At 39.1% G+C, this 26,320-nt stretch overlaps 1 protein-coding gene across 1 annotated transcript in view; it reads right to left on the bottom strand.

Annotated features, from left to right (window-relative positions):
• Positions 1 to 26,320, bottom strand: part of sema6ba (sema domain, transmembrane domain (TM), and cytoplasmic domain, (semaphorin) 6Ba) — a 173,173-nt gene that overhangs the window by 67,164 nt on the left and 79,689 nt on the right. The window contains exons 2-3 of the mRNA XM_049477199.1: positions 7,331 to 7,453; positions 827 to 941 (exon numbers count right to left, since the gene is read on the bottom strand). Coding sequence (XP_049333156.1) covers positions 827 to 941; positions 7,331 to 7,436 — 221 coding nt within the window. The 5' untranslated portion in view covers positions 7,437 to 7,453. The remainder of the gene's footprint in view (positions 1 to 826; positions 942 to 7,330; positions 7,454 to 26,320) is intronic.

Below are 26,320 nucleotides of genomic sequence, written 5' to 3'. Positions count from 1 at the left end.
TTCAGGTGATCAGTGCAGGTGAGTGTTTAGTGCAGGTGAGTGTTTAGTGCAGGCGAGTAAGTGTTTAGTGCAGGCGAGTAAGTGTTTAGTGCAGGTGAGTGTTTAGTGCAGGTGTTTAGTGCAGGTGAGTGTTTAGTGCAGATGAGTGTTTAGTGCAGGTGTTTAGTGCAGGTGAGTGTTTAGTGCAGATGAGTGTTTAGTGCAGGTGTTTAGTGCAGGTGAGTGTTTAGTGCAGGCGAGTAAGTGTTTAGTGCAGGCGAGTAAGTGTTTGGTGCAGGTGAGTGTTTAGTGCAGATGAGTGTTTAGTTCAGGTGAGTGTTTAGTTCAGGTGTTTAGTGCAGGTGAGTGTTTAGTTCAGGTGAGTGTTTAGTTCAGGTGTTTAGTGCAGGTGAGTGTTTAGTTCAGGTGAGTGTTTAGTTCAAGTGAGTGTTTAGTTCAGGTGTTTAGTGCAGGTGAGTGTTTAGTTCAGGTGAGTGTTTAGTTCAGGTGTTTAGTGCAGGTGAGTGTTTAGTGCAGGCGAATGAGTGTTTAGTGCAGGTGAGTGTTTAGTGCAGGTGTTTAGTGCAGGTGTTTAATGCAGGTGAGTGTTCAGAGCAGGTGAGTGAGTGTTTAATGCAGGTGAGTGTTCAGAGCAGGTGAGTGAGTGTTTAGTGCAGGTGAGTGAGTGTTCAGTGCAGGTGAGTGTTTAGTTCAGGTGTTCAGTGCAGGTGAGTGTTTAGTTCAGGTGTTCAGTGCAGGTGAGTGTTTAGTTCAGGTGTTCAGTGCAGGTGAGTGTTTGGTGCAGGTGAGTGTTCGGTGCAGGTGGTCATGTGATCAGTGCGGTTACCTGGCGCCGATGTAAAGCGTGCGGTTGACCTTGAGGACGCTCTGAATGTACAGCGGCTCCTGACGCATATACGAACGATGAGCTCGGCCCAGAAACACAGGATAGCGCCTAGCAACTGCAACAGAGAGAGAGAGAGAAAGAGAGAGAGGGAGAGAGAGAGAGAAAGAGAGAGAGAGTGAGATACAGTGAATGATGTATTGTGATAAGCCGCTGAATGTGATGTTTTTCTGTGTTTATATTACACCTACTGTTCCTCTAGCTTTATTACTGGACCTGCTGCACCGCTCTCATCATCATCATCAGATAATTAGTGTAACAGTTCTGCATTTTAAACGAAGGAAGTACACACAGAGGAAGAGGTAGGAAGTGAAGAAAGAAGGAAAGAGGGAAAGGAAATGTAATTATAACCTGAAATAAGTGAACGGAAAATGAACTGGTAATAAACAAAAGGAAATATGTAGGGGAATAAATTAAAGATAAAGAGAGAGAAATAGACATTTGGAATAAGAATGATTAAGTGGAGAGAGAGAGAGAGAGAGGGAGAGAGAGAGGGAGAGAGAGAATATGCCCAATACCAAATGATATGAAATTATCACACTGTTACACTACAGTTACACTACTGATCTGTAACACTTTATACTCTACACTGTTACACATCACCGGGGTTCAGCTTCGTAACCTTTCTGATTTAAACACCAACCGCTGCCTGAGGAAATCCAGAAGGATCATGAAGGACCCGTCCCATCCAAGCCACTCCCTGTTCTCACAGCTGCCGAGTGGAAGGAGGCTCAGAAGCTTAAAGACCAGAACCAGCCGGTTCCATAACAGCTTCTTCCCCTAGGCAGCCAGGCTGCTGAACAGCCAGTAGAACAGTGTTCTGCCCAACCCACCCCACTGATTGACACCCATACAAACTCTTCACCCTGTACTTTACTTTACACTGCATCTATCAGACTTTCCCATATTATATTATATACATTATTATCTATGTTATATATAATATTATTATATTATTCTCTGCACATTGGTGGGAATCTGCACTCAACTTTTTCATTCACATGTACACCTGTACTCTGTGACGTGACAAAAATCTTTAAAAAAAATCTTGAATCTTGAATCACTAATTCATTACCAGCTCCAAATTGTAACACAAGCCGGCCCATAAATATATGAAATTGTATTTTTTTTCTTTTTTGAAGAATCAAAAACAAGTGGGACACAATCCTGAAGTGGAACGAAATGTATTTTATATTTAAAACATTTTTTAGAAATAAAAAACTGAAAAAAGTGGGGAGTGCAATATTATTCAACCCCCTTGCTTTAATACTTTGTAGAGCCACCTCTTGCTGTGATTCTTGAACATTATTCTGATCTGATTTTATCACTCAGATGGTCAAATATAAATAAAATATAGAGAGAGTCTGATTAATCTACAGATTCCTTATGATTCAAACTGGATTCGTTTTACCAGCAGTAAATTTAAAGGAATCTGATTGGACGATTTGTGAGGATAAAGAATCTGTATTCTAAATATTATACTAAATACTGAAAACATCACCATCTCTGTTGATCAGGTTTAGATCAGGGAAGGAATAATTACTTGATAATGACTTTTTTCGGTTCAATATATATTTCCATATATATGTCCCTTAACAGTTTTCATGTCTTTAATATTCTAATAATCTAGAATGTAGAAAATACATTAAATAAAGAATAATGAGAAGCTTTTTTTTTTGACTGATATTGTATATAGATCTCAAACATATAAAATATATTAGATAACCAGTGGTTTCACTCTTGAATCATCCAGTTAAAGACCAGGTTTTGCTGGTAACCAATTGGTCGATTCTAAAATCAACTGTGGATATATTTTAGCTATAGATAGACATACATAAAACATATATGTTGAATATATATTTATATATCAGCTCTGATGATTTTTTGATAAATTAAAGAAATTTAAGTGCACCTTATAGTCTGAAAAATACGGTAATTTCCAGAAGCGATGTAAAGTAGCTGTTAGAGTTTAAAAAACTCTCTAAATCTGTCTTTTTAATTATTTTTTCCATCTTTTTCTTATCTTACACACACACACACACACACACACAATACACACACACACACACACACACACACACACACACACACTCCGGATGCTGTTCTCCTCAGCATGTAAATCACACTCTTCTGTCTGACCTTTGATCTCTGCGCTCTACTGCATAATCATTAGAGCTGCTTAGCATTTACACTAATTCCTGCTCACGGACAGTTCACACACACACACACACACACACACACACATAAGCATACACACACACACACTTCCATGAAACTATACTTAACCTAAGACTACACTAAAGGCGGCTAATTAGCACACTAGCATGCTACATGTTAATAAACAGGAACTAGTACAGCGTGCCATGAATTTTGCCATGTGCCACAGAAGCTAAATAACGCTGCACTGATCTGTGGGATATGTGGGCGGAGTCTCCTGCATTAAATGTGGATGTGATTTGCTTGTCACTCTTCACTGTTTAAACAGACAGATCTAGCCAGAACCCGCCGGTCACCATCATTACCCTCATAACTGCATTGATAGAACCTCACAACTTATACAGATGTGGGCGTTCCTAATAGTCCCCTAAGGACGGTTAATTTGAATGATTTCAGGAGTAACTTGGGTTCTGCAGCAGGACAATGACCCAAAGCTCACAACCACAAATTTCACTGTCAACTAAATGAAGGTTTTAGAGGGTCTAGTTAAAGTCTGATTGAGATGCTGTGGATGACAATTCAGACATTAAGGCACGGCAGCTGTATAATGCAGAGCCAATAATGCAGAATAATTACCACGTTATTTTAACGAGGGGTTAGTTTAAATTAGAGCTTAATTAGCTGAGTATAAAAGAGCGTTTTCACACCTGTAGTTATAGTGTTATAGTTTCTATGATCCGGATCAGTTGGTTTGTTTTCACACAGGCATAAATAAATCTAAACGCACCAAAATGCAATACCAATAAACCACACAAGCACATCAAAGTCTCCTCTGATTGGTCAGAGCTGTCTGGTGCGGGAGCGAGAAAGTATAGTAAATATAGTAAATATATTGCAACAGACGTGAGCAGTGAACGCTGCACATTACTGCAGGTGTAAACAGCATGGAGCAGCAGCAGAGACAGCGTTTGTTCATAGCAGTGTATTATCTGAATAATATATATATTAGATTAAAAACCCCACAGGCTGCAGGTTGAGGCGGCGGTGGCTCGGTGGTTAGAGCACTGGGTTATTGATCACAGGGTGGTGGGTTTTATCAATAACCACATCCAATAAAACTGCCTCTGTGGGGTTTTTGAGCAGGGCTGAACTCTAAGATCTCTGTAAAGAGAAGAGCATCACTCTACTGTAACAACAGTGGCATTAAAAGATCTCTAAAAGACGTTATATAGAGTTTTAATATTATATATAAATACGGAGGTCGTCATTTTAGTGTGGGATTTTAGGTTTCATGGCTAAATTGGAGCAGCCTGGTGTTCAATCTTCATTAATTGCACATTAATGCACCAGTAAGAGCAGAGTGTGAAGGTTCAATTAGCAGGGTAAGACATACCAGAGTTCAAAAGAGGACAAATTGTTGGTGCACGTCTTGCTGGAGCATCTGTGACCAAGACAGCAAGTCTTTGTGATGCATCAAGAGCCACGGTATCCAGGGTAACGTCAGCATACCACCAAGAAGGACCAACCACATCCAACAGGATTAACTGTGGACGCTGTAAGAGGAAGCTGTCTGAAAGGGATGTTCGGGTGCTAACCCGGATTGTGTCCAAAAACAAAAACATAAAACCACGGCAAAAAAAAACACCCAAATCACGGCAGAATTCAATGTGCACCTCAACTCTTCCGTTTCCACCAGAATTGTCCATCACCTCAATAAATTGTTAGTTAGTTCCATGTTCTTGCCGTGCTGATATTTGTGATGACAGTAACAGCATATTCATACACACAAGACACACACAAGCATTACACAAGCATTAGCTTAGCACAGGCTAGCACTTAGCCAAGCCACACTCACCCTCAGCCCGCAGCGCTGGCTCATCTTTTGTGGTAAAAAAAACCCCAAGAAAATCCATCAGTCACCTCAGCCGCAGTCTGATAGCTGTAATAGTAACCAGCCAGGCTAAGCTAAGCTAAGCTAATGCTGAGCTAAAACAAGCTACGCTAACCTAACCACAGCCCTTCAGGCACAGCTAGCTAACCAACAACACCCAGCAAAACAAGCAGAAATCCTCACAAATACGCAGCTTTTAGATAAAGACGATCAATAAATAAATCAATCAACCTGGATTTTAACTCGGATGAGCATTTCCAAACACAGGCATTGACATGACAATAATATAGCTAAATTTAATTATGTTTAAAATATCAGTAAATAAAATATAAAAATAGCAAAAAAAAAATTAAATAGAATTAGAATAAAATAAGATAAAAAATTAATTGATAGAAAAATAAAGATCAAGTGAAAATAAGATTAGATACAACAAAAATGAGTTAAAATGAGCTAAAACTAACTTTTACATAATACAATAAAAATACAAATAATCAAATGAACAAAAAATAAATAAAAGCAGTAATGCTAATAATAAAAATAATAGTAATAACAATAATAAAGGAAATTAAAATAATTTAAAAAGCAATAATACAAAATAATAATAATAAATAAGGAAACAAATAAAAAGGAGATAAAAAAACTAAAAGAAGAACTAAAATAAAAGTTAAGAATAAATGATTTAAATGATTTTCCCAGTTCACTAAAAACTTTTAGAACTTTTCGAGTCTGGTAATTACTGTTTTTTTTATTCATTAATAAAGTGATGTATTTTGGCAAAGTTCATGTTTGTTATCATGTTTTACTTCAACCAAGTCTTAATACAAGTATATTTCACACCAGATTTCTCTTATAAAAGTTATATAAACACTGATTACCCCAAAAACAAAGCTGTAAACCATCACTGATCATCAGTAAATTTTACATTTCATTTAAAGTAAATCAAGGGATCTGGAGGAAGAGTGGAGAGACACACAGTCCAAACTGCTCGAGGTCTAGTGTGAAGTTTCCACCAATCAGTGATGGTTTGGATAAAGAAACATGTCTGTCATCTGCTGGTGTTGGTCCACTGTGTTTTATTATCAAGTCTACAGTCAGTGCTTCATATCTTACAGCTTCCCTCTGCTAAAAAAAAACACCTTTTATGGAGATGTGGATTTCATTTTCCAGCAGCATTTGGCACACTGCCCACACTGCGTACCAAAAGTACCAATTGGTCTTATATAATATATAATATTCACATTTTCTGAGGCACAGACAGGTGAATTATGGGAGTTGTAGTGGGTGCAGGTGAATTTAATGGGAGTTGTAGTGAGGGCTGATAATAGTGGGTGCAGGTGAATTATGGGAGTTGTAGTGAGGGTCTGATAATAGTGGGTGAAGGTGAATTATGGGAGTTGTAGTGAGGGCTGATAATAGTGGGTGCAGGTGAATTATGGGAGTTGTAGTGAGGGTCTGATAATAGTGGGTGCAGGTGAATTATGGGAGTTGTAGTGTAGTGAGGGCTGATAATAGTGGGTGCAGGTGAATTATGGGAGTTGTAGTGTAGTAAGGGTCTGATAATAGTGGGTGCAGGTGAATTATGGGAGTTGTAGTGTAGTGAGGGCTGATAATAGTGGGTGCAGGTGAATTATGGGAGTTGTAGTGAAGGTCTGATAATAGTGGGTGCAGGTGAATTATGGGAGTTGTAGTGTAGTGAGGGCTGATAATAGTGGGTGCAGGTGAATTATGGGAGTTGTAGTGAGGGCTGATAATAGTGGGTGCAGGTGAATTATGGGAGTTGTAGTGAGGGTCTGATAATAGTGGGTGCAGGTGAATTATGGGAGTTGTAGTGAGGGTCTGATAATAGTGGGTGCAGGTGAATTATGGGAGTTGTAGTGAGGGTCTGATAATAGTGGGTGCAGGTGAATTATGGGAGTTGTAGTGAGGGCTGATAATAGTGGGTGCAGGTGAATTATGGGAGCTGTAGTGAGGGTCTGATAATAGTGGGTGCAGGTGAATTATGGGAGTTGTAGTGAGGGTCTGATAATAGTGGGTGCAGGTGAATTATGGGAGTTGTAGTGAGGGTCTGATAATAGTGGGTGCAGGTGAATTATGGGAGTTGTAGTGAGGGCTGATAATAGTGGGTGCAGGTGAATTATGGGAGCTGTAGTGAGGGTCTGATAATAGTGGGTGCAGGTGAATTATGGGAGTTGTAGTGAGGGTCTGATAATAGTGGGTGCAGGTGAATTATGGGAGTTGTAGTAAGGGCCAGACACTGCTGGTCACCATCATTACCACACACTGACGGGTGCAGTGGAAAGTGGTATCTTTGCGCTCTTGGTTGTGAGGAACTTCCCTGTTTTAAGTCTCACTGCAGTGTCTGCTAATTGGCTGGTGATAAAGCATTGGGGGGGACTTACCCTCGGCGGGGGCGGAGATTAAAGGGCCCGGTTCCTCTGGAAACGAGCAGGCAGCCAATCGCAGTAAGGCCATGATCATCGGGAGGATGGGGGCGCTGGTCGCCATGGCACCGCTCGCCGGGGCTGTTCGGGAAAAGAGAAGGACTGTTAGCGCAATATAAACACACACACACACACACACACACACACACACACTCACACACACACACGCTTTGGTAATATTGTTGTTATTACACTTAATAATACACAACAACTTAGAGAGAGAAAGAGAGATAGAGAGAAAGATAAAAACAAAGAGAAACAGAAAAGAGAGAGAAAGACAGAGAGAGAGAGAGAGAGAGAGATAGAAAAGGAGGGAGAGAGAGAGATAGAAACAGAAGGGAGAAGGAGAGAAATAAACAAATAAAACAAAGAGAGAGAGAATGATAAAGGCAGAGAAATGAAGAGAGATTGAGATTTAAAGAGAATAAGAGAGAGAGAAAGACAGAAAGAGAGAGAGGGATAGAAAAGGAAGGAGAGAGAGAGATATAGAAACAGAAGGGAGAAGAAAGAGAGAAATAAACAAATAAAAACAAAGAGAGAGTGATAAAGGCAAATAATTGAAGAGAGATTAAGATTTAGAGAGAAAAAAGAGAGAGAAAGCCATAAAGAGAGAGAGAGGGGGAAGGAAAAGGGAGGAGAGACAAGAAAAAGAAGAGAAGAAACAGAAGAGAGAAGAAGGAGAGAAAGGAAGAGAGATTAAGATTTAGAGAGAAAAAGAGAGACAAAGACAGAAAGAGAGAGAGAGAGGGATGGAAAAGGGAGGAGAGAGAAGAAGAGAAGAAACAGAAGGGAGAAGAAGGAGAGAAAGGAAGAGATTAAGATTTAGTTAGAAAAAGAGAGACAAATTTTTTTGTAGAAAGAAGAGAGACAGATAGAGACAAGGAGAGAAAGATTAGGAAAAGAGAACAAGAGGAGTAATAGATGGAGAGAGAGAAAGCATTGATTGAAAAAGGAAGATTGACTGGGAAGAGCACAGAAAGAAATGAAAGAATGAGAAAAACGGAGGAGAGTGAACGGAAATTAGTGAGAAGTAGATGAATATGGGAGAAAAAAGGAGAGAAATAGAGAGAGAGAAAGAAGAAAAGAAAGGTAGAATACACTTTACTGTATATATACCCTTTAAACCCAAGAGTTTTTTTTTTCAACCCAAGACCTTCAGCTGATCCCGAGTCCCACTAACCCACTGACTCCTCCCACTCCCATCAGCCTCAGCCACGCACAGCTCATCACCGTCCAATCACAAGCAACCAAATTAGCAAACAGACCCAAACAGACTGTCATCTGAAAAATCTCATCCAGTCTGCAAAAAAATCCAAATCTTCCAATTGGAAAAGGTTCAAAACTGCTGACCCACACATGTGGCTGCATGCCACCAACTGAACACCCATCAGTGTTCTCCACCCACCCCCCTCTACTTAAACCCCTCCCACCCCATAAACCAACAACCCCTCTGCCCCGCCCACTCAGACCATGGTGTAAAAGAATGGAATCACTTCCTCTCACGGGCACTTAGTCACTTTATGAATTTTAAGTCTTGAGAATCAGGTTTTAATCTGGAAACAGTAACACTTAAGGTATGAGTTGTGAGGTGTTATCTTGTGAGTGATAACAGAAGTTACAGAAGTAACAGAAATCATTTCCACAATTAGGGCAGGAGGCCACACCCACATATCCCACATACTTTCCTTTTTTTTTACATTACACCCACACATTTAATGCATGTAATGTAATTTTATTGGGATTTTGTGATATGATTAGAAATAAAGACAAAGATAAAGAGAGTCAATGAACAGAAATTTCAATATTCTTTCCACAGAAGCTCAAAATAATTTAGGTCTGAACTTTATCTGAGCTAATTTGAATTCATTTCTGATCTAAATCATTCCACTGTGGCTCTGGCTGTATGTTTAGGGTCATCGTCTTGCTGGAAGGTGCATCTTCTTCGCAGTCTCAAGTCTTTCTTTCCACTCTTCCATAAAAGCCTGATCTGTGGAGTACATTATTTAAATTTTACTTCAGGATGTGGATATGTGGTGTGAATGCTTTCATGTGAGAGGGCAAAAGTCATGGGACAAGTTACTAGTTCCTGTCCTCTCTCACATGTGGAATGTGAGTGTAGTGACTGGATTGAGAGGGATAAAGAGAGAGAGGAGGAAAAGAAAGAGAGGGGAAAGAGAGCGAGAGAGAAAGACAGATGGGGAAAAAGGAGGAAAAGAAAGAGAGGGGAAAGAGAGAGAGAGGAGGAAAGGAAGGAGAGGTGAAAGAGAGAAAAAGAGAGAGAAAAAAGTGAGAGAGAAAGAAAGCAGGAGAGAGAGAAAGGAGGAAAAGAAAGAGAGAGAGATAGTAGGAATAGAAAAAGAGGGAAAAGAGAGCAAGAGAGAGAGAGAAAAAGGAGGAAAAGAAAGAGAGAGAGAGAGAGAGGAGGAAAGGAAGGAGAGGCAAAAGAGAGCAAAAGAGAGAGAAAAAAGTGAGAGAGAGAGAAAGCAGGAGAGAGAGAGAAAGCAGGAGAGAGAGAAAGGAGGAAAAGAAAGAGAGAGAGTAGGAATAGAAAAAGAGGGAAAAGAGAGCAAGAGAGAGAGAGAGAAAAAGGAGGAAAAGAAAGAGAAGGGAAAGAAAGTGAGAAAGAGAAAAAGACAGAGCGAGTGATAAAAAGAGAGAAAGAGAAAAAAGAGGGAAAGAAAGAGAAAAAGACACAGAGAGAGAGTGATAAAAAAGAGAGAAAGAGAGAGAAAGGAGGAAAAGAAAGAGAGAGGAGGAAAAGAAAGAGAGAGGAAAGAGAGCAAGAGAGAGAGAATAAAAGAGAGAGAAATAAAGAGAGAGAGAGTGTGATAAAAAGAGAGAAAGAGAGAGAGAAAGGAGGAAAAGAAAGAGAGATGAAAGAGAGCAAAAGAGAGAAAAAAGAGAAAGAAAGAGAGAAAGAGAGAGAGAAAGAAAAAGAGAGAGAGAAGTAAAAGAAAGAGAGGGGAAAGAGATAGAGAGAGAGAAAGAAAAAGAGAGAGAGAGAGCTTCTGATTAGTAAAGCAGAAGAATAAAAAGAACAATTTGTCCCAAAAAAATTACACATCTGCTTTAACCATCACAAAATATCTGTGTGTGTGTGTGTTAGTGTGTGTGTGTGTGTGTGTGTGTGTGTGTGTAAGAGTGTGTGTGTGTGTGTGTGTGTGTAAGAGTGTGTGTTAGTGTGTGTGTGTGTGTGTGTGTAAGAGTGTGTGTGTGTGTGTGTAAGAGTGTGTGTTAGTGTGTGTGTGTGTGTGTGTAAGAGTGTGTGTGTGGCTTAGGCAATCAGTTGTCTCAGACTAAAGGTGTGAAGGCGCCCCCTCACACACAATCCCCAATTACACCGCAGAAGAATGGCCCCACCCACCCGTAAACCACACACACTCACACACACTCACACACACACACACACACACTCACACACACACACACACACACACTCTCACACACACTCTCACACACACTCTCTCTCTACTTCACACGTTTTATTTCTCTTTTCAGCTCCGAGCCGGACGTCTGTAATGAGTGACCGGTTCAAAAGGCCGCTGAAGTGTCGTCCTCCACCATCTGTTCTTTTATCCTCCTCTTCTCCTTCTCTTCTTCTTCTCCTCTTCTTCTCTTTTGTCTGTTCTTCCCGCTCCCTAATTCCTCGGCGCTTTGTCTAATTGGCCGGTGATTTATGGCGGCGTGTCAAAGCTCCTTATTCCAGAACATTACCCACGTGCACAAACAAGCGTCTGAACCACCACACAACACCACCGTCACCGGGATACAGCACCACTGCAGCCCCCACTCACACCATGTGCACCACCACCACCACCACCGCCACCACGCCGAACATCTCAACATTTACATCAGTCAATTATTAGCATTTTATATCAGCCATGATTTAACTATAACTTCCAACATACCGTCGCTGTCCAATGAAACCCAAGCACCTCCAAAACAGCAACTTTACAGGACAACAGTTAGTTCCGACCTCACAATCTGATTGGTTGAGAAGTGTTCTAGCCGTGATGATATTTGTGATAACATCACACTAAACCTGTATCACTCCGCCGACGCGTTGCCGAGTAACGGCGTATTTATAGAACTCACACAGTACAGTTTTGAATCATCACCTCCAGCTGCAGCAGCGTTAGCTTAGCACAGGCTAGCGCTCAGCCGTGGCACGCTCGCCCGCACCCTGCAGCGCTGACTCATCTTTAGTGGAAAATGAGAAGGAAAATCGCTCGGCTAATGCCTTCTGACAGCCAGAACGCTAATTTAACCAGCCAGGCTAGGCTAAGCTAAGCTAATGCTGAGCGAAAGCAAGCTACGCTAACCTAACCACAGTCCAGCCGGCTAGCTAAAACCACTAACACCACCCAGCAAAAACAAGCAGAAATGCTCAAAAAAAAACAAAACACGCAGCTTTCACCTGAAGACGACTCCACGGAGCAGGAGAGGAGAGTATTAGCGCTATTTTTGTTTTCCTGGTTAGCATCTTGGCTAATTTAGCTAGCAAACTAGATATTGAACAACAAACCCACCAGAAACACCAACAACCTCTGCCACATTTTTTCAAACTGTCTCTGTATATATGCAAAGATGTAACATATCAAATGGGAAGCCAAGAAACGGTGGTGATGAGTCTCTCGTCGATGTTAATTCAAAATAAAAAATTAACGCGAGGTGTAATACACACAAAACCGCTAGGGGCAGTGTAGCCGTTGTAGCACGTTTGCATCGTTCAAATCAAGAAGCCCTTTCTACGTTCTGCCCTCTAGTGGAAGCCTCCAGTAGCACGCGTTGCACCGAGGCTAGTATGTTCTCATGTCACATCAGCTCACAGACGCCCTGTGTTGCAGACATCACCCTAGGAGTGATGTGGGGAGAGAGCGCCATCTACTGTACTGTACCCACCCGGAGGGAGCAGGGCCAATTTTGCTCCCTCTGAGCGGCGGCAGCTTGATGGCGCCCTGTCTTTAGCTCAAAAGTGTTTTTTGAGAGATTGTGAGCAAACTGTGGATGGCCTGTATTTATTATTAGCTCTTTGTTGGGATTGATGATTAAAGAAAGTTACTTTCTGCCTCATGTTTGGCCCAGTATAACTTTTTGTGAGGCTGATGCAGTTTCTTTTTGGCTGTTAAATGCAAAATATTGTCTATAATATAATACTTTAGTTGTTGACAAATATATTTTCTTGTTGCTTAAGTACAGTTTTTGTATTTTCAGTTTCACGTCATCTCACTGATTTTTTAATCATCACTTCACGATTCTGGGATTGTGCGGTGGTGGTGTTTAACTTGCAGGATTGCTGGGAATAAAAGTGAGCAGAAGTATGAGTGAGATTAGTGAGCGGTGAGAGTGTGGGGTTGAGTGTGGGAACAGTGTGGCGCTCTCAGCAGGGCAGCTCCTCATTACCCCCGCCTTCTGTTTCCTTATATAATGCAATACAATTAGGAGTGTTTAAAAGAGATAAAACTCAGAATAATGTAATTAAGACCTCCCTTAAGGGCTCAGAGAAAAAGAGAGAGAGAAAGAGAGAGAGAGAGAGAGAGAGAGAGAATGAAAGAGCACCTGATGCATTCAGTAACAAGTTGTGAAATTAATAGCAGCCTCATAACTCTGCCGTAATTTCATGAGGCTCGGATTCTTTTCATAAAGAGACGGGATCATTCCGACGGAGAGCCGTCGCTCACGCTTCAAAGAGACGGAGACGGATACACGGAGACACAGAGGAGCGAATGAATCATTTCAATGGAATTCGCTGAAAAAAGTGGATTTAAAGTTGATTTAAATGTCATTTCGACGTCGCATAATTGCGTCGAGTTGTGTTCATGTCATATATATTTCATTCGTGCGGAAATAAATCACGTGCAGATTCAAATAAATAAAATTTAAAAAAAGAAAATCGAAGAATCTTTTAGCTCTGCTTTTTTTTTGTTTTAAGACCATTCACTAATAAAAAAAAAAAAAAAAACTAAACTAAAGTGATACACTAAACTTGTTTAAACTCGACGTGTTGCCGAGTAACGGCGTATATATATATATATATATATATATATATATATATATATATATATATATATAACTTACACAGGACAGTTTTGAATCATCACCTCCACAGGCAGCGGCACCAGCAGCAGCAGTGTTAGCATTAGCTTAGCACAGGCTAGCGCTCAAACACGTCTTTTGTGGAAAAAAGGAAGGGAAATCAGGAAAAACAGCCCGAACGCTAACTTAACCAGCCATGCTAAGCTAAGCTAAGCTAATGCTGAGCTAAAGCAAGCTACGCTAACCTAACCGCAGTCCAGCCGGCTAGCTAAAACCACTAACACCACCCAGCAAAACAAGCAGAAATGCTTAAAAAATGCGCAGCTTTCACCTGAAGACGACTCCACCTAGCAGGAGAGGAGAGTATTAGCGTTATTTCACCCTCCTAACGTTACCGTCTTCACTTATTCACAATTTAGATTTCAAGCTAACTTTCGTGGTGTTAGTCTGTATGAACCATACGCCGTTTTGTAGTTACGTTTCAGTTCTGTTACAGTTGGTGGAACTACTTTTTGGCGGAAGGCTCAGTCCATATTAAAGCATATTCATTCTGAATTTCTTAAAGTTCTTTGATTTATTTTCTTTATTCATTTTGTAAGAAAAAAACTGTTGTATAAAAGCAATAGAACACTCGAGGTCATGTGTTATAAAGTTAACTTAATTTAGTTGAGTTAAAACTTCTCCTGACTTATGAAAGCATATCATCAGTGTGGTCAGCAATACATAAAAAATAAAAAATAAACTGCTGTAGAGTCAATATTGTATAAAGTCGATTAGCCTGTGACTCCTCCCCCTCAATTAGTTGACCACCAATCAAACAGCAGCACCAAGCTCTCGCTGGGAATTAAACTTATACTCTCCTCACAAATGAAGTTAAGCAGCAGTTAGACTGTAGGGCCACCCAGAGGCTGTAAAACTTTACACTTCTTTACACCCATAAATGAATATGTTAATCATATACTAGTAACTTAGTTTTAAAATGTTAAACTTATATAATATATAGATGTATTAAAACACACATAGTGATCTATTTTAAATGTGTGTTTATTTATTTTATTGTTAATTATTATTTTGGCTTACAGCCAATGAAAACCCAAAAATCAGTGTCTCAGAAAATTAGAATATTATATTTTAAGACCAAATAGTACTTTTGGCTTTTGGAGCAGTGTGGGCAGTGTGCCAAGTCCTGCTGAAAAATGAAATCTTCATCTACATAAAAGTTGTCATCAGAATTGTCAACTGTATTACTGATATACAGTAACTTTTTACAGATGTCCTAATTATTTTTTGGATTAACTACAGCTCTGAAAAATACTTAAAATGATCAGTTTCTCCGATTTTGCTATTTATAGGTTTATATTTGAGTTAAATGAACGTTATTATTTTATTCTATAAACTACTGATAACATTTCTCCCAAGTTACAAATACAAATATTGTCATTTAGAGCAATTATTTGCAAAAAAAAAAAAAGAGAGAAATGGTCAAAATAATGAAAAAGGTACAGTGCTTTTAAACCTCTGCATGTTCTCCTCCACCAGTCTTACACACTGCTTTTGGGTGACCTTATTCAAGTCCAGACTCAAAGATTCAAAGCTCAAAGCAGTTCAGCTTTGTTTGATGTATATTGTGATGGCTGTGAAACAATGATATATGTGTATATATATATATATATATATATATATATATATATATATATATATATATATATATATATATATGTGTGTGTGTGTGTGTGTGTGTGTGTGTGTGTGTGTGAGACAAAGAGAGAGAGCTATATACATTGAACAATAGGACCAGCAGGCTAACAAAGCACGCTAAAAAAGGCTACGCTAAATTCCTTTTTTAAAGCCCCAAACTTCCCAAAGCCACACCCCCTTTCTCCCCTCTCTCTCCTACACTCCTCCTCCTCCTCATCCCTCTCTCCCCTGAGGAATGCTGGGGGGGTCAGGGGTCGAGCCGGGGGTTTCTGCAGAAGACCACGCTCCACAGATCTGCTCTGTAATTGTGTTTCCAGCCTGAACTAAAGAATCCATATTAGATTAGCGTCGCGTTCGGTTAAATTACGCTAATCAGACAAGATACGTCTTTAACGCTTCCTTAATGTGCTCTGGGGTGACACTCACACACACACACATTTTCTCTGTAATTTAAACTGAAATAACACTTTCCGTTGATGTGTGAAGTAATGCTGAGGCGAAAAATCCGATTTAGGCAATTTTGCGCTAAAGCTACAAAGCTAATGGAGCTAACAAGTAATGGAGGCTATGCAGCCGTTAATTAGCAATGTGCTACCTGTAGCTAAATCAACGTTCACTGCTCCTAAAACACACCAGCCTCACACAGACTAGAGTTTGTGTTTTTTGGTGCTATTTATTGTGTTATAGTGCATAAAGATGTGTAAATATAATGTGCATAATTTTAAAGCTAAGCTAAGTAACCGAAACTGTAATTCTTAAACAATAGGACTTTCATTTAAACTCAAACCAGCGCTGGATGTCAATCTAGCAAATTATACTCGATGGGAACACAATGACTGGCTAATATTATTTAATAACTAATATCTCATCTATAATTTCTATAAATAACAGTAATTATCAGATTTCCGCTCTACTGACTGGATTATCTTTTATTATTATCTTATTAAATTTTAACTGGAAAAATCTGCTTTTAGCTACAGAGCAGCAGCAGTGAGCTGGAATTCACTACAGGAAACTCTAAAACTCTATTATCACTAAAATACATTAAAATCATTTTTAACTATTAATATCTAACCACCTTCAGTCAAGCAGCTAACTGTTTTAGTTCAGTTTTTATTTTACCTTTTATTTATTTTTAGCCTTTTAGCCTTTTTTATTTATTATATTTATTTGATTATATTTTATTGTGTTCTTTTTTATTTATTGTTACTTTTGACCTTTTTATTGCTTTACATTTTAGCCTGTCCACTTATCCTTTTACTCTGAATTCATTAGTGCTTGGTGTGGTGTAGTGGATAACACCACTACATCATGTGGGAGATAGGATTAATTCAGCAAAAATAAATGAAGTAAAGTTTAATAAAAGAAAGGATTGACTGAGGTTCAGTTCACTTATTTACGCTGTGTAACATTTAAGTCTTGAAACTGAGTTGAAGTTACTTATATTTATCTGAAATTACATTTACTTAGGAAAAGCACATTTTACCCATCATTTTGTTTTGTGTGTGTCAGAATACTATATATATATTAATCCGGGTTAGCACCCGAACATCCCTTTCAGACAGCTTCCTCTTACAGCGTCCACAGTTAATCCTGTTGGATGTGGTTGGTGCTTCTTGGTGGTATGCTGACATTATCCTGGATACCGTGGCTCCTGATGCATCACAAAGACTTGCTGTCTTGGTCACAGATGCTCCAGCAAGACGTGCACCAACAATTTGTCCTCTTTTGAACTCTGGTATGTCTCCCATAATGTTGTAGTGTGCATTGTAATATTTAGAGCAGAACTGTGCTCTTACCCTGCTAATTGAACCTTCACACTGTCACACTGTCAGACCTTTAACGATGAGAATCTCTGGCGGACCCTCGTCTGAGACAGCCCACCTCCGGAAGACAGCAGTAAATGCCAGCGCTACTGAATGTGCCCGGCTCTATTTCTTCCTATTGTCCTCCCCAGACTGTAAAACGTCCCCCACGGCTGTCTGGAGGTGACTAATAAGAGCCAAAACCGACCGCAGTCGGACGCCAAAATGCCAAGACATCACGAGCGCTGTGGGAAAACAGAAGTGAACGCAGCACTAACTCCCGCTCTATTACGGGTAATGGGGTAAGTGTGCACTACAGGGCCGCTGTCACGGCCTTGAAGCATTAGCCGGTGCCGGCCGACCGCTGACAGCTTTCGCAACGCGGCGAGAGAGCAGCTTTTATGAAGGTTTGGTAATTGGACGTGGCACAGGCCGGCAACGCTCAGAGGTACAGATTCCGTTCAGAAAGCGACGACCCTGCCGCTTTTAAACCTACTGAAAAAAAAAATCCGTTATTAAAAAAAGCAGTATTATAGCAGCAGAGTTTGCATTAAATCCAATTTCTACTTGATGAGTCAGAAACTGAGAAATCAAACTGTTTTTCAAACCAGAAATCGAAAGATCAGGACTGTACTGTACTATCTTCATCCAGAGTCTCAGCGACACCACGGTAACCACCTAGCAACACCCTAATAATCACTAATAAGTAACATCAACAATGTGAAATACCATAGTAGTCACCACTGTATTTTCCACACTGTAGCACCCTTCTAGAGTTCACTTACCAACTCCAAAGCAACCATGTGAAGTACCATAGCAACCACCTAGCAACCACTTGGGAAACCATCGCATCCAGTTAGAATACCACTTAGCAATTAGCAACCGTACTTTACATATTGAGAAGCGTCTAAGTATGCTGTAAAATACACTAACAGATTTATGTATGTACTTAAAATATATTAAAAATACATTAATATCATGCTTTAATCAAATGTTTGAAAGTAAACTTTGATCATACCTTTTTAAAAAGTACAATATAGTGTATTTAAAAAGCATAGACTACTATGAAGTACACTCTTATAGTTAAATGTAATTCAATTTACAGCAATATACAGAAATACATATTTCTAAATATATTTTTGTACATTTTTAGCAAAGTGTGTTAAAAAAAAAAAAAAAACAATTGTTAAAGTAGTTCACTTAAAGTGCAAAGTATCATGTAACTTTTTAGAAAGTAAATTAAATTACTACATTGGTAAAGTGTTGAAAAATGTATTTAGGTATTACATTGATATAACAGTTCAAATGTATTTTAATGCTCTGTAATAATAATGAGGAAAATATGAATATAAGTAAACGCTAGGATACGGGGTTTAATAACAATTAAATGTCAAATAAATTAAAGTAAATTTGTAACATGCTAAAAATTGTAGTACAGTATATTAAAATATATATTTTATACCCAACGAAGTACATTATATATTAGAAGTGTGCTACTTACAAAAAAGACAGGAACAAGAAGCATGTATATTTGTACTCTAATGTATGTAAATATAGATCACATATATTTAACATCAATTCTTAATACATTTCTAATCTAATATACCTGGTGTATAATAATAATAGTGATACAGTTGTAATACTCTACTCATTATTAAATGTATTAATGTAATTTGACTGTAAGCATATATTTAAAATATATGCGGTCATATTAAACATACATGAAGTAGTATAAATGTTTAAAAAGAACACTAAGGACAATTTAAGTAAGACTTTTTAAAGTATAATAAGCACAAAAAAGTTGTTCCATTATAGCTGTCTTTAAATATACTGATTAATAATAAGTGGCCACAAGAACACTTTAGTGCACTATAGCATATTAATAATTAGTGCACTTTTTTCACTAGGGTATTTTTGCACCACTAGCTTTAATATTGATACATAAATAAATAAATATAAATAAATATAAATAAAATTAATATAAATAAAAAATTGATATAAATAAAAAATTAATGTTTATAAATTATGTATTTTTACAGCGTTTTTTACAGTGTTTTTTTACCAGGTTGATTGCAGTGCTGTAAGCATTGTAAATGTTGTTGACACACACACACACACTTAAACACACACACACACACACACACAACACACACATGCGAAAGTAGGCAGGCCTCTGCAATCAGCACTGCCAGGTGACTGATCACACTGTGTGTGCAAATGAGGAAATCAGGCAAACACACACCACACACACCACACACACACACACACATTAGGCATACTAAATAATAAGTGCACAGTGTTTATTGGTAAAATCCAGAGCGTGTGATTAATTAGGATAAAAATAATCTTTATTCTTCCAGAGAGACGGACTAACGGAACAGATGAGTCAGGAAATAGAGAGAAAGAGAGAGAGAGAGAGAGAGAGAGAGAGAGAGAGAGAGAGAAAAGGATAGGTAATGATGTAATGATGATATATATTAGCGAGATTACAGTATTAGAGTGAAAACTGTTCTGTAACTGAAAGCTGAAAGGAGGCTCTAGTTTGGAACCTGTTGGAGATAGAGACGATTCAATGATTCAAGCATTCGAGGATTCAAGGAGAATTAGATATAATAAAATAAAGCATATAAAATAAAATAGAACAATAAAAAGGTTCAACAGGTTCTGTATGGATCCTGCAGCACATTTACTCGCAGATGTTGTTACAGCTGGACCTGTAGATCCTGTAGCTCTACACTTGTAGGTTGCTGCATGTGGGGGAGCATTATCCTGCTGTAAAATGCAAATCATTTGGAAGTTCTGCCATAAAAGGGGATGATGAGAGGTGGGCGATACCAAGTAATTACAGGGTCAGTATTGCCGATATCGATATCGATACCGATACTTTTTAATATTTAAGCTTTATAAAGCCAGACTATCCAAAAGAACTAGGATAGAATTTCGCCAAATATTGTTCGTGACTACAAAACACTTTATTATCGCAATAAACATTTTTGTTTAGAAACAATAAAAAACAGTAACAACACAAAGTTTGCTCTTACATTAGAAATATATGTATATATATATATATATATTTTTAGAGGTGGAAAAGAAAACTGACACAATACAAAACTGAAATAAAAATTCTCCCCCAACTAGACGTTCTATCTTTTTTAGTTCTTTCTTTCTTTCTTTCTTTCTTTTTTCAAATAGAATCGTTTTTAGGAAAAACTATGAAAAATAAGGAATTAAGATCATCCACAGCATCTTAATCAGACTTTAACAAGACCACTCCTCCAAAACCTGCATTTAGTTCATTTATTTAATTTTGTTTAACTCATTCAGAGGTGAACTTGTTGTTTGTGAGCTTTGGGTCATCGTCCTGCTGCCGAACCCAAGTTACTCCTGAGCTTGAGGTCAATAAGGAACAGATGGACGGATTCTGATTCTCCTTCAGGATTTCAGTTCAAAGTTCAACACATGCTGCCGTTGGATGTTCTATACATTAGAGGTGGGCGATACCAAGTAATTACAGGGCCAGTATTGCCGATATCGATACCAATAGAAAAACAATAAAAAAATAAAGAATTGTCTTTCATTCAGTGCAATTCTGTTTTTTCTGTCATAAATAAACAGAGAGTAAAACATATCCAAAAATATATATATAAATATAACTGAGCTGTTAGTGTTCCTCATATCACTACTAGGGCTGACTGACTGTCGTATATATATATGGTGCTCTCCAGATCATTAATCACACCAGCAGCAGTTGGGGCAGGGTGTTGATAGACAGAATTGAATTTCTCACCACCAGGAGAAATATATACTACAATATATGTTGAGTTTTGCAGCAATTCAGTGAGTTATTTTATTTATTTAGTCAGCGAGTGCTGAAAGGTTATGAAGATGTCAAACCATACAGCTACAGAAAGAGAGATAGAGAGAGAGAGAGAGAGAGAGAGAGGGATAGAAAGGGACAGTAAGAGAACAAGTGCAAACACACACACACACACACACATATACAAACACACACATTGTGATAAAATATGTAGTCAACCTTCCCAATCCATAAACTGGCAGGTGCACCTGAGCTAAAACCTGTCCTGCATACAGCATCACACCACTCCATATATTTAACACACACACACACACACACACACACACACAGAGTCACAACTGTTGTCCTAATCAGTATGCTTTGGCTGTATTCAGCTACACACACTTTCACCTTTAGCTTCTAATTGCTGTAGTAACCCAAATACAGCACTGACCTTCACACACAGTCAAACACACACACACACACACACACAATACACACACACACTAACACACACACTAACACACACACACACACACAATACACACACACACACACACACTAACTAACACACACACACACACAAAAATACTGCATCTCTTCAGTTTAATTCTCCACTTATAAAAACTGAAGAGAAAAGAGCAAACACACATTCACACTGCAGCTTTTTATGGGGAATTATGGGAGTTGTAGTGAGGGCTGATAATAGTGGGTGCAGGTGAATTATGGGAGTTGTAGTCAGCACTGATAATAGTGGGTGCAGGTGAATTATGGGAGTTATAGTGTAGTGACAGCTGGTAATAGTGGGTGCAGGTGAATTATGGGAGTTGTAGTGTAGTGAGGGCTGATAATAGTGGGTGCAGGTGAATTATGGGAGTTGTAGTGTTGTAGTCAGGGCTGATAATAGTGGGTGCAGGTGAATTATGGGAGTTGTAGTGAGAGCTGATAATAGTGGGTGCAGGTGAATTATGGGAGTTGTAGTGTTGTAGTGAGGGCTGATTATAGTGGGTGCAGGTGAATTATGGGAGTTGTAGTGTAGTGAGGGCTGATAATAGTGGGTGCAGGTGAATTATGGGAGTTGTAGTGTTGTAGTGAGGGCTGATTATAGTGGGTGCAGGTGAATTATGGGAGTTGTAGTGAGGGCTGATTATAGTGGGTGCAGGTGAATTATGGGAGTTGTAGTGTTGTAGTGAGGGCTGATTATAGTGGGTGCAGGTGAATTATGGGAGTTGTAGTGTAGTGAGGGCTGATAATAGTGGGTGCAGGTGAATTATGGGAGTTGTAGTGTTGTAGTGAGGGCTGATTATAGTGGGTGCAGGTGAATTATGGGAGTTGTAGTGTAGTGAGGGCTGATAATAGTGGGTGCAGGTGAATTATGGGAGTTGTAGTGTTGTAGTGAGGGCTGATTATAGTGGGTGCAGGTGAATTATGGGAGTTGTAGTGAGGGCTGATAATAATCGTGAGTGCAGGTGAATTATGGGAGTTGTAGTGAGGGCTGATAATAATAGTGAGTGCAGGTGAATTATGGGAGTTGTAGTAGTGAGGGCTGATAATAGTGGGTGCAGGTGAATTATGGGAGTTGTAGTGTAGTGAGGGCTGATAATAGTTGGTGCAGGTGAATTATGGGAGTTGTAGTGAGGGCTGATAATAGTGGGTGCAGGTGAATTATGGGAGTTGTAGTGAGGGCTGATAAAAGTTGGTGCAGGTGAATTGTGGGAGTTGTAGTGTAGTAAGGGCTGATAATAGTGAGTGCAGGTGAATTATGGGAGTTGTAGTGAGGACTGATGGATGATGTAGTGGATGCACATGGATGAGGAAGCTGTGTTTTGTGTATTTAAAATATAAATCAATGGATTCTACAGTGGTTTGTAGCTTCTGTGCAATGTGGCAAAAGTCATGGGACACTAGTTTCTGTCCACTAGTCTGCAGCATATGTATATACAGTATATTACTATACGCTACGAACAAATACTGTGCTTTATATCTTCCATCCCATATTTATTTTTTTCACAACTTTCAATGAAATCTTCACACCTACAGCGTCTCTGGCAGCGCACTAACCAACGTTCTCCACTCGGAGGTGACATATGTCAGCGGAAAAGCGAACAGAACTCTAAACTTCTCGCTACGTTGAGCAGTCTGTCGCAGTAATCTTCCTCTGGCAGGCTGGACGAGTGCGGCGCGGACAGAACTGCTTCATAGGTTTTCATAAAATACATCTTTTATCCATCACAATATTTTAATTACGCATCATCCCCGGTGATCAATTAGCAGCCGCGGTGTTTATGTGTTAAATGTGATCCCATATGAACACTGTAAGGCTGTGTATAAAACTAACTGTGATGAATCACTTTTTGTAAAGCTGAGTTCAATTTCACTACTAACCAAAACCAGACCTGATTACTGATTCCAGACCTGTAGAATCATCAAGAAATCACAGTCTGGAAAAAGGTTATAAAATAATTTATTTCTAAAGCTTTGAGACTCCAGAGAACCACAGTGATTCACTATTATTCACTAATGGAAGAAAAAAAAAACACAAATAGAACACTGGTGAACCTTCCCAGGAGTGACCGGCTGCTGACCGAACAAAATTACTCCATAAAGGGCATGAAGAACTCATCCAGGAGGTCCATAAAAAAGAACCCAGAACAACATTTAATCTAAAGAACTGCAGGATCTCACTAAGGTCCATCTATTCCTTAGAGACCTCAAGCTCAGGAATACTTGGGTTCTGCAGCAGGACAATGACCCAAAGCTCACAAACGAAAAGTTCACCTCTAAATGACTTAAACTAAATGAAGGTTTTGGAGGAGTGTTCTAGTTAAAGTCTAGATGATTGAGATGCTGTGGATGATTAAGATCTTAAACTGGATGTTTTATGCTGAAAAAAACGTCCAATGTGTCTGAATTAAAACAATTCTGTAAAGAAAATTGGATCAGGTTATTATATTTAGGGCTACATATCTTTTATTAATAAATAAAATTATCATTTAAAAAGGTGCTTTTTATATTTACTCACGTTATCTTTGTCTGATATTAAAGTTTGCTTGACAATCTGAAAAATATTAGTATGACAAAAAAGCAAAAATAAAAAAAAATATATAGGGGTAAATACTTTTTCATGTCGCTGTATAAAGGAGTTGGACAATGAAACTGAAACACCTGGTTTTAGATCACAATAATTGATTGTGGTGACGGACGGTTTTATGTTTATGTAAGCACCCGAACATCCCTTTCAGACAGCTTCCTCTTACAGCGTCCACAGTTAATCCTGTTGGATGTGGTTGGTCCTTCTTGGTGGTTATGCTTTATTATGACATTACCCTGGATACCGTGGCTCTTGATGCATCACAAAGACTTGCTTTCTTGGTCACAGATGTTCCAGCAAGACGTGCACCAACACCAATTTGTCCTCTTTTGAACTCTGGTATGTCACCCATAATGTTATAGTGTGCATTGCAATATTTAGAGCAGAACTGTGCTCTTACCCTGCTAATTGAACCTTCACACTCTTCACACTCTGCTCGTACTGGTGCAATAATATTGTGCAATTAATGATAAAGATTGGCCACCAGGATAATTCAAGGCTGATTGAATGAATGAAATGTACTGCATTGGGTTGATCAAAGCGGTTCTAAAGACGCTATAGACTGTGATTCAGTCTCTGAAAGCTCCGTCGCACAGAGATTAGCGGCGTTTTATAGCCGCTACAAATGAACAACCGACAGGCTGGTAAGCAAACAAGCCCAACTGCTCTTCATTTGCTTTCGCCGAGACGCCAGAGCTAATGGCTGAGGCTTCACGCCAAGAGGGATGGCGGAGAAGCGCTGGCGCGATAGGGAGCATGCGTTCCTCCGCCGCGATACTGTACACTAATTAGGCTCCCTTCTCTCTTCCTGTGTGGCCTACTAAAGTCCATTGATTGAATATTCTCATTAGGCCGCTTATTGACTAGTCTGGGGGGGGGTTAGCGCTAGCTAGCTGCGGGCCCTGGGCTATTTGTAGCGGGGCAGACCTCGCTTAAAAGTGCCCTGAAGAGCTAATCTCCACAGAGATTCTCACTTTGATCTAGACTAAAGCATTCCACCCACCGCCAATCACACCCAACACCATATCACTAATAGAACGAGAGAGCAGGAGAGCGAAAGAGAGAGAGAGAGAGAGAGAAAAGGAATTAGCTGGAAGAATTAGCAATTCCTTTTAAAATGCCTGAGGAGGGATTTACTCATTTTCACGGAATCCTAGCAAACGAATGGGTTGAATGATTTTTATAAGCGTGGCGTTTCTGTTACACGGCCGTTATCTCATTACTCACACTTATCAGGAAGAGCAAACGAACACCGTCACAGTACTTCCTGTCCCTGCACTGACCCCAACAGTGTGTTTACACTATATATTTACACTGTAATACAATATATGGACAAAAAAAACAGTTTCAGTTTCTTTGGATATCAAGGGTATTAAAAAGAGTTTATACTGAATTTAACTTTTTTTTTGTTGGAGTAACTGTCTCTAATCTCTACTAGTGCAGCCCCTAAGAAATCCATTCAATTGTTTTGTGAACTGATTACTAAAATATAACCAAAGATGTTCACACAGCATTGTGCAAAAGTTTTAGGCAACGAAGCAAATTACATAAATGAGCGTTTTTACCTGGAAAAAAAAAGCACCACTTTGGTTATTAATTAATGGTTACTAATTAAGTTGTAAATGCCTTAAAAATCATTAATAATTAGATATTATAACACATACGAAGAATAGGCAACAACGACCTGTTTTTTGCCAAATAGTGAACCCACAGCTACATCTACATTGTCACGCTTTCTACGTTATAACTGTGTTATAACTGTGTTATAACTGATTATTACTGATTTTTAAGGCATTTACAACCTAATTAGTAATCATTAATAAACTAAATGTAAACCATTTATAAACACTTTATAAAGGCAGTCTTATTTTAAAGTGGTACCAAAAGAAAAAGAGCATCTAAAGTGCTTAAGAAAAAGTGAATAAAAAGTGCAGTTTGAGTTTTCTGTGAATTTTCGATATTTTTTTAATCTCGATATATCGCTCGATATATGTGCATTTTTTTTTTTTTTTGCACGTCTGTGTCAGCAGTGGATGCATTTATAATAAGTTGTGTCCAATAACCTTTGGTCACATGGTGTGTTTTTTTTTTTGATGATTTCTGTTGGTAAAGCCTGAGTCAGCAGTTCTACAGGTTATATAAGTTCTTGGCTGTTCCAGTAAATCAGTGCTGTATGAAGGTCATTCAGACGGTCATGCTCTTCACTCTGTAGCTCTGTAGCTCCAGAGACATGGCCGATGCATCACTGACACTTCACAGCGTGGAGAGGCTCATCTTCTGGGATCAGGAGGATTTCAGATGATTGACCAGCGAGAGAAGAGTGCTGCTGCATCTGTGCGGCAGGAAGTGGATGGTCAGAAATCTAACGCACGGCGGAAAACGCAGCTTTTAGCCTTTTGAGTCACTTTTCAGCCTGAGATACTGATGCTGAACCCTCTCTCTCCAGTGCAGAGAGTGATCAGGATTAGCGCTTATGCTAGCTTTAAGATGCACATGCCTTAAAGAACTAAATGAGAGTACCA

This window comes from Astyanax mexicanus, chromosome 4 (assembly GCF_023375975.1).
Source record: "Astyanax mexicanus isolate ESR-SI-001 chromosome 4, AstMex3_surface, whole genome shotgun sequence".
In the NCBI taxonomy this organism is placed as follows: Eukaryota; Metazoa; Chordata; class Actinopteri; order Characiformes; family Acestrorhamphidae; genus Astyanax; species Astyanax mexicanus.
The sequence above is the reverse complement of the archived record's forward strand: the minus strand, read 5'-3'. Positions and strand labels throughout refer to the sequence as shown.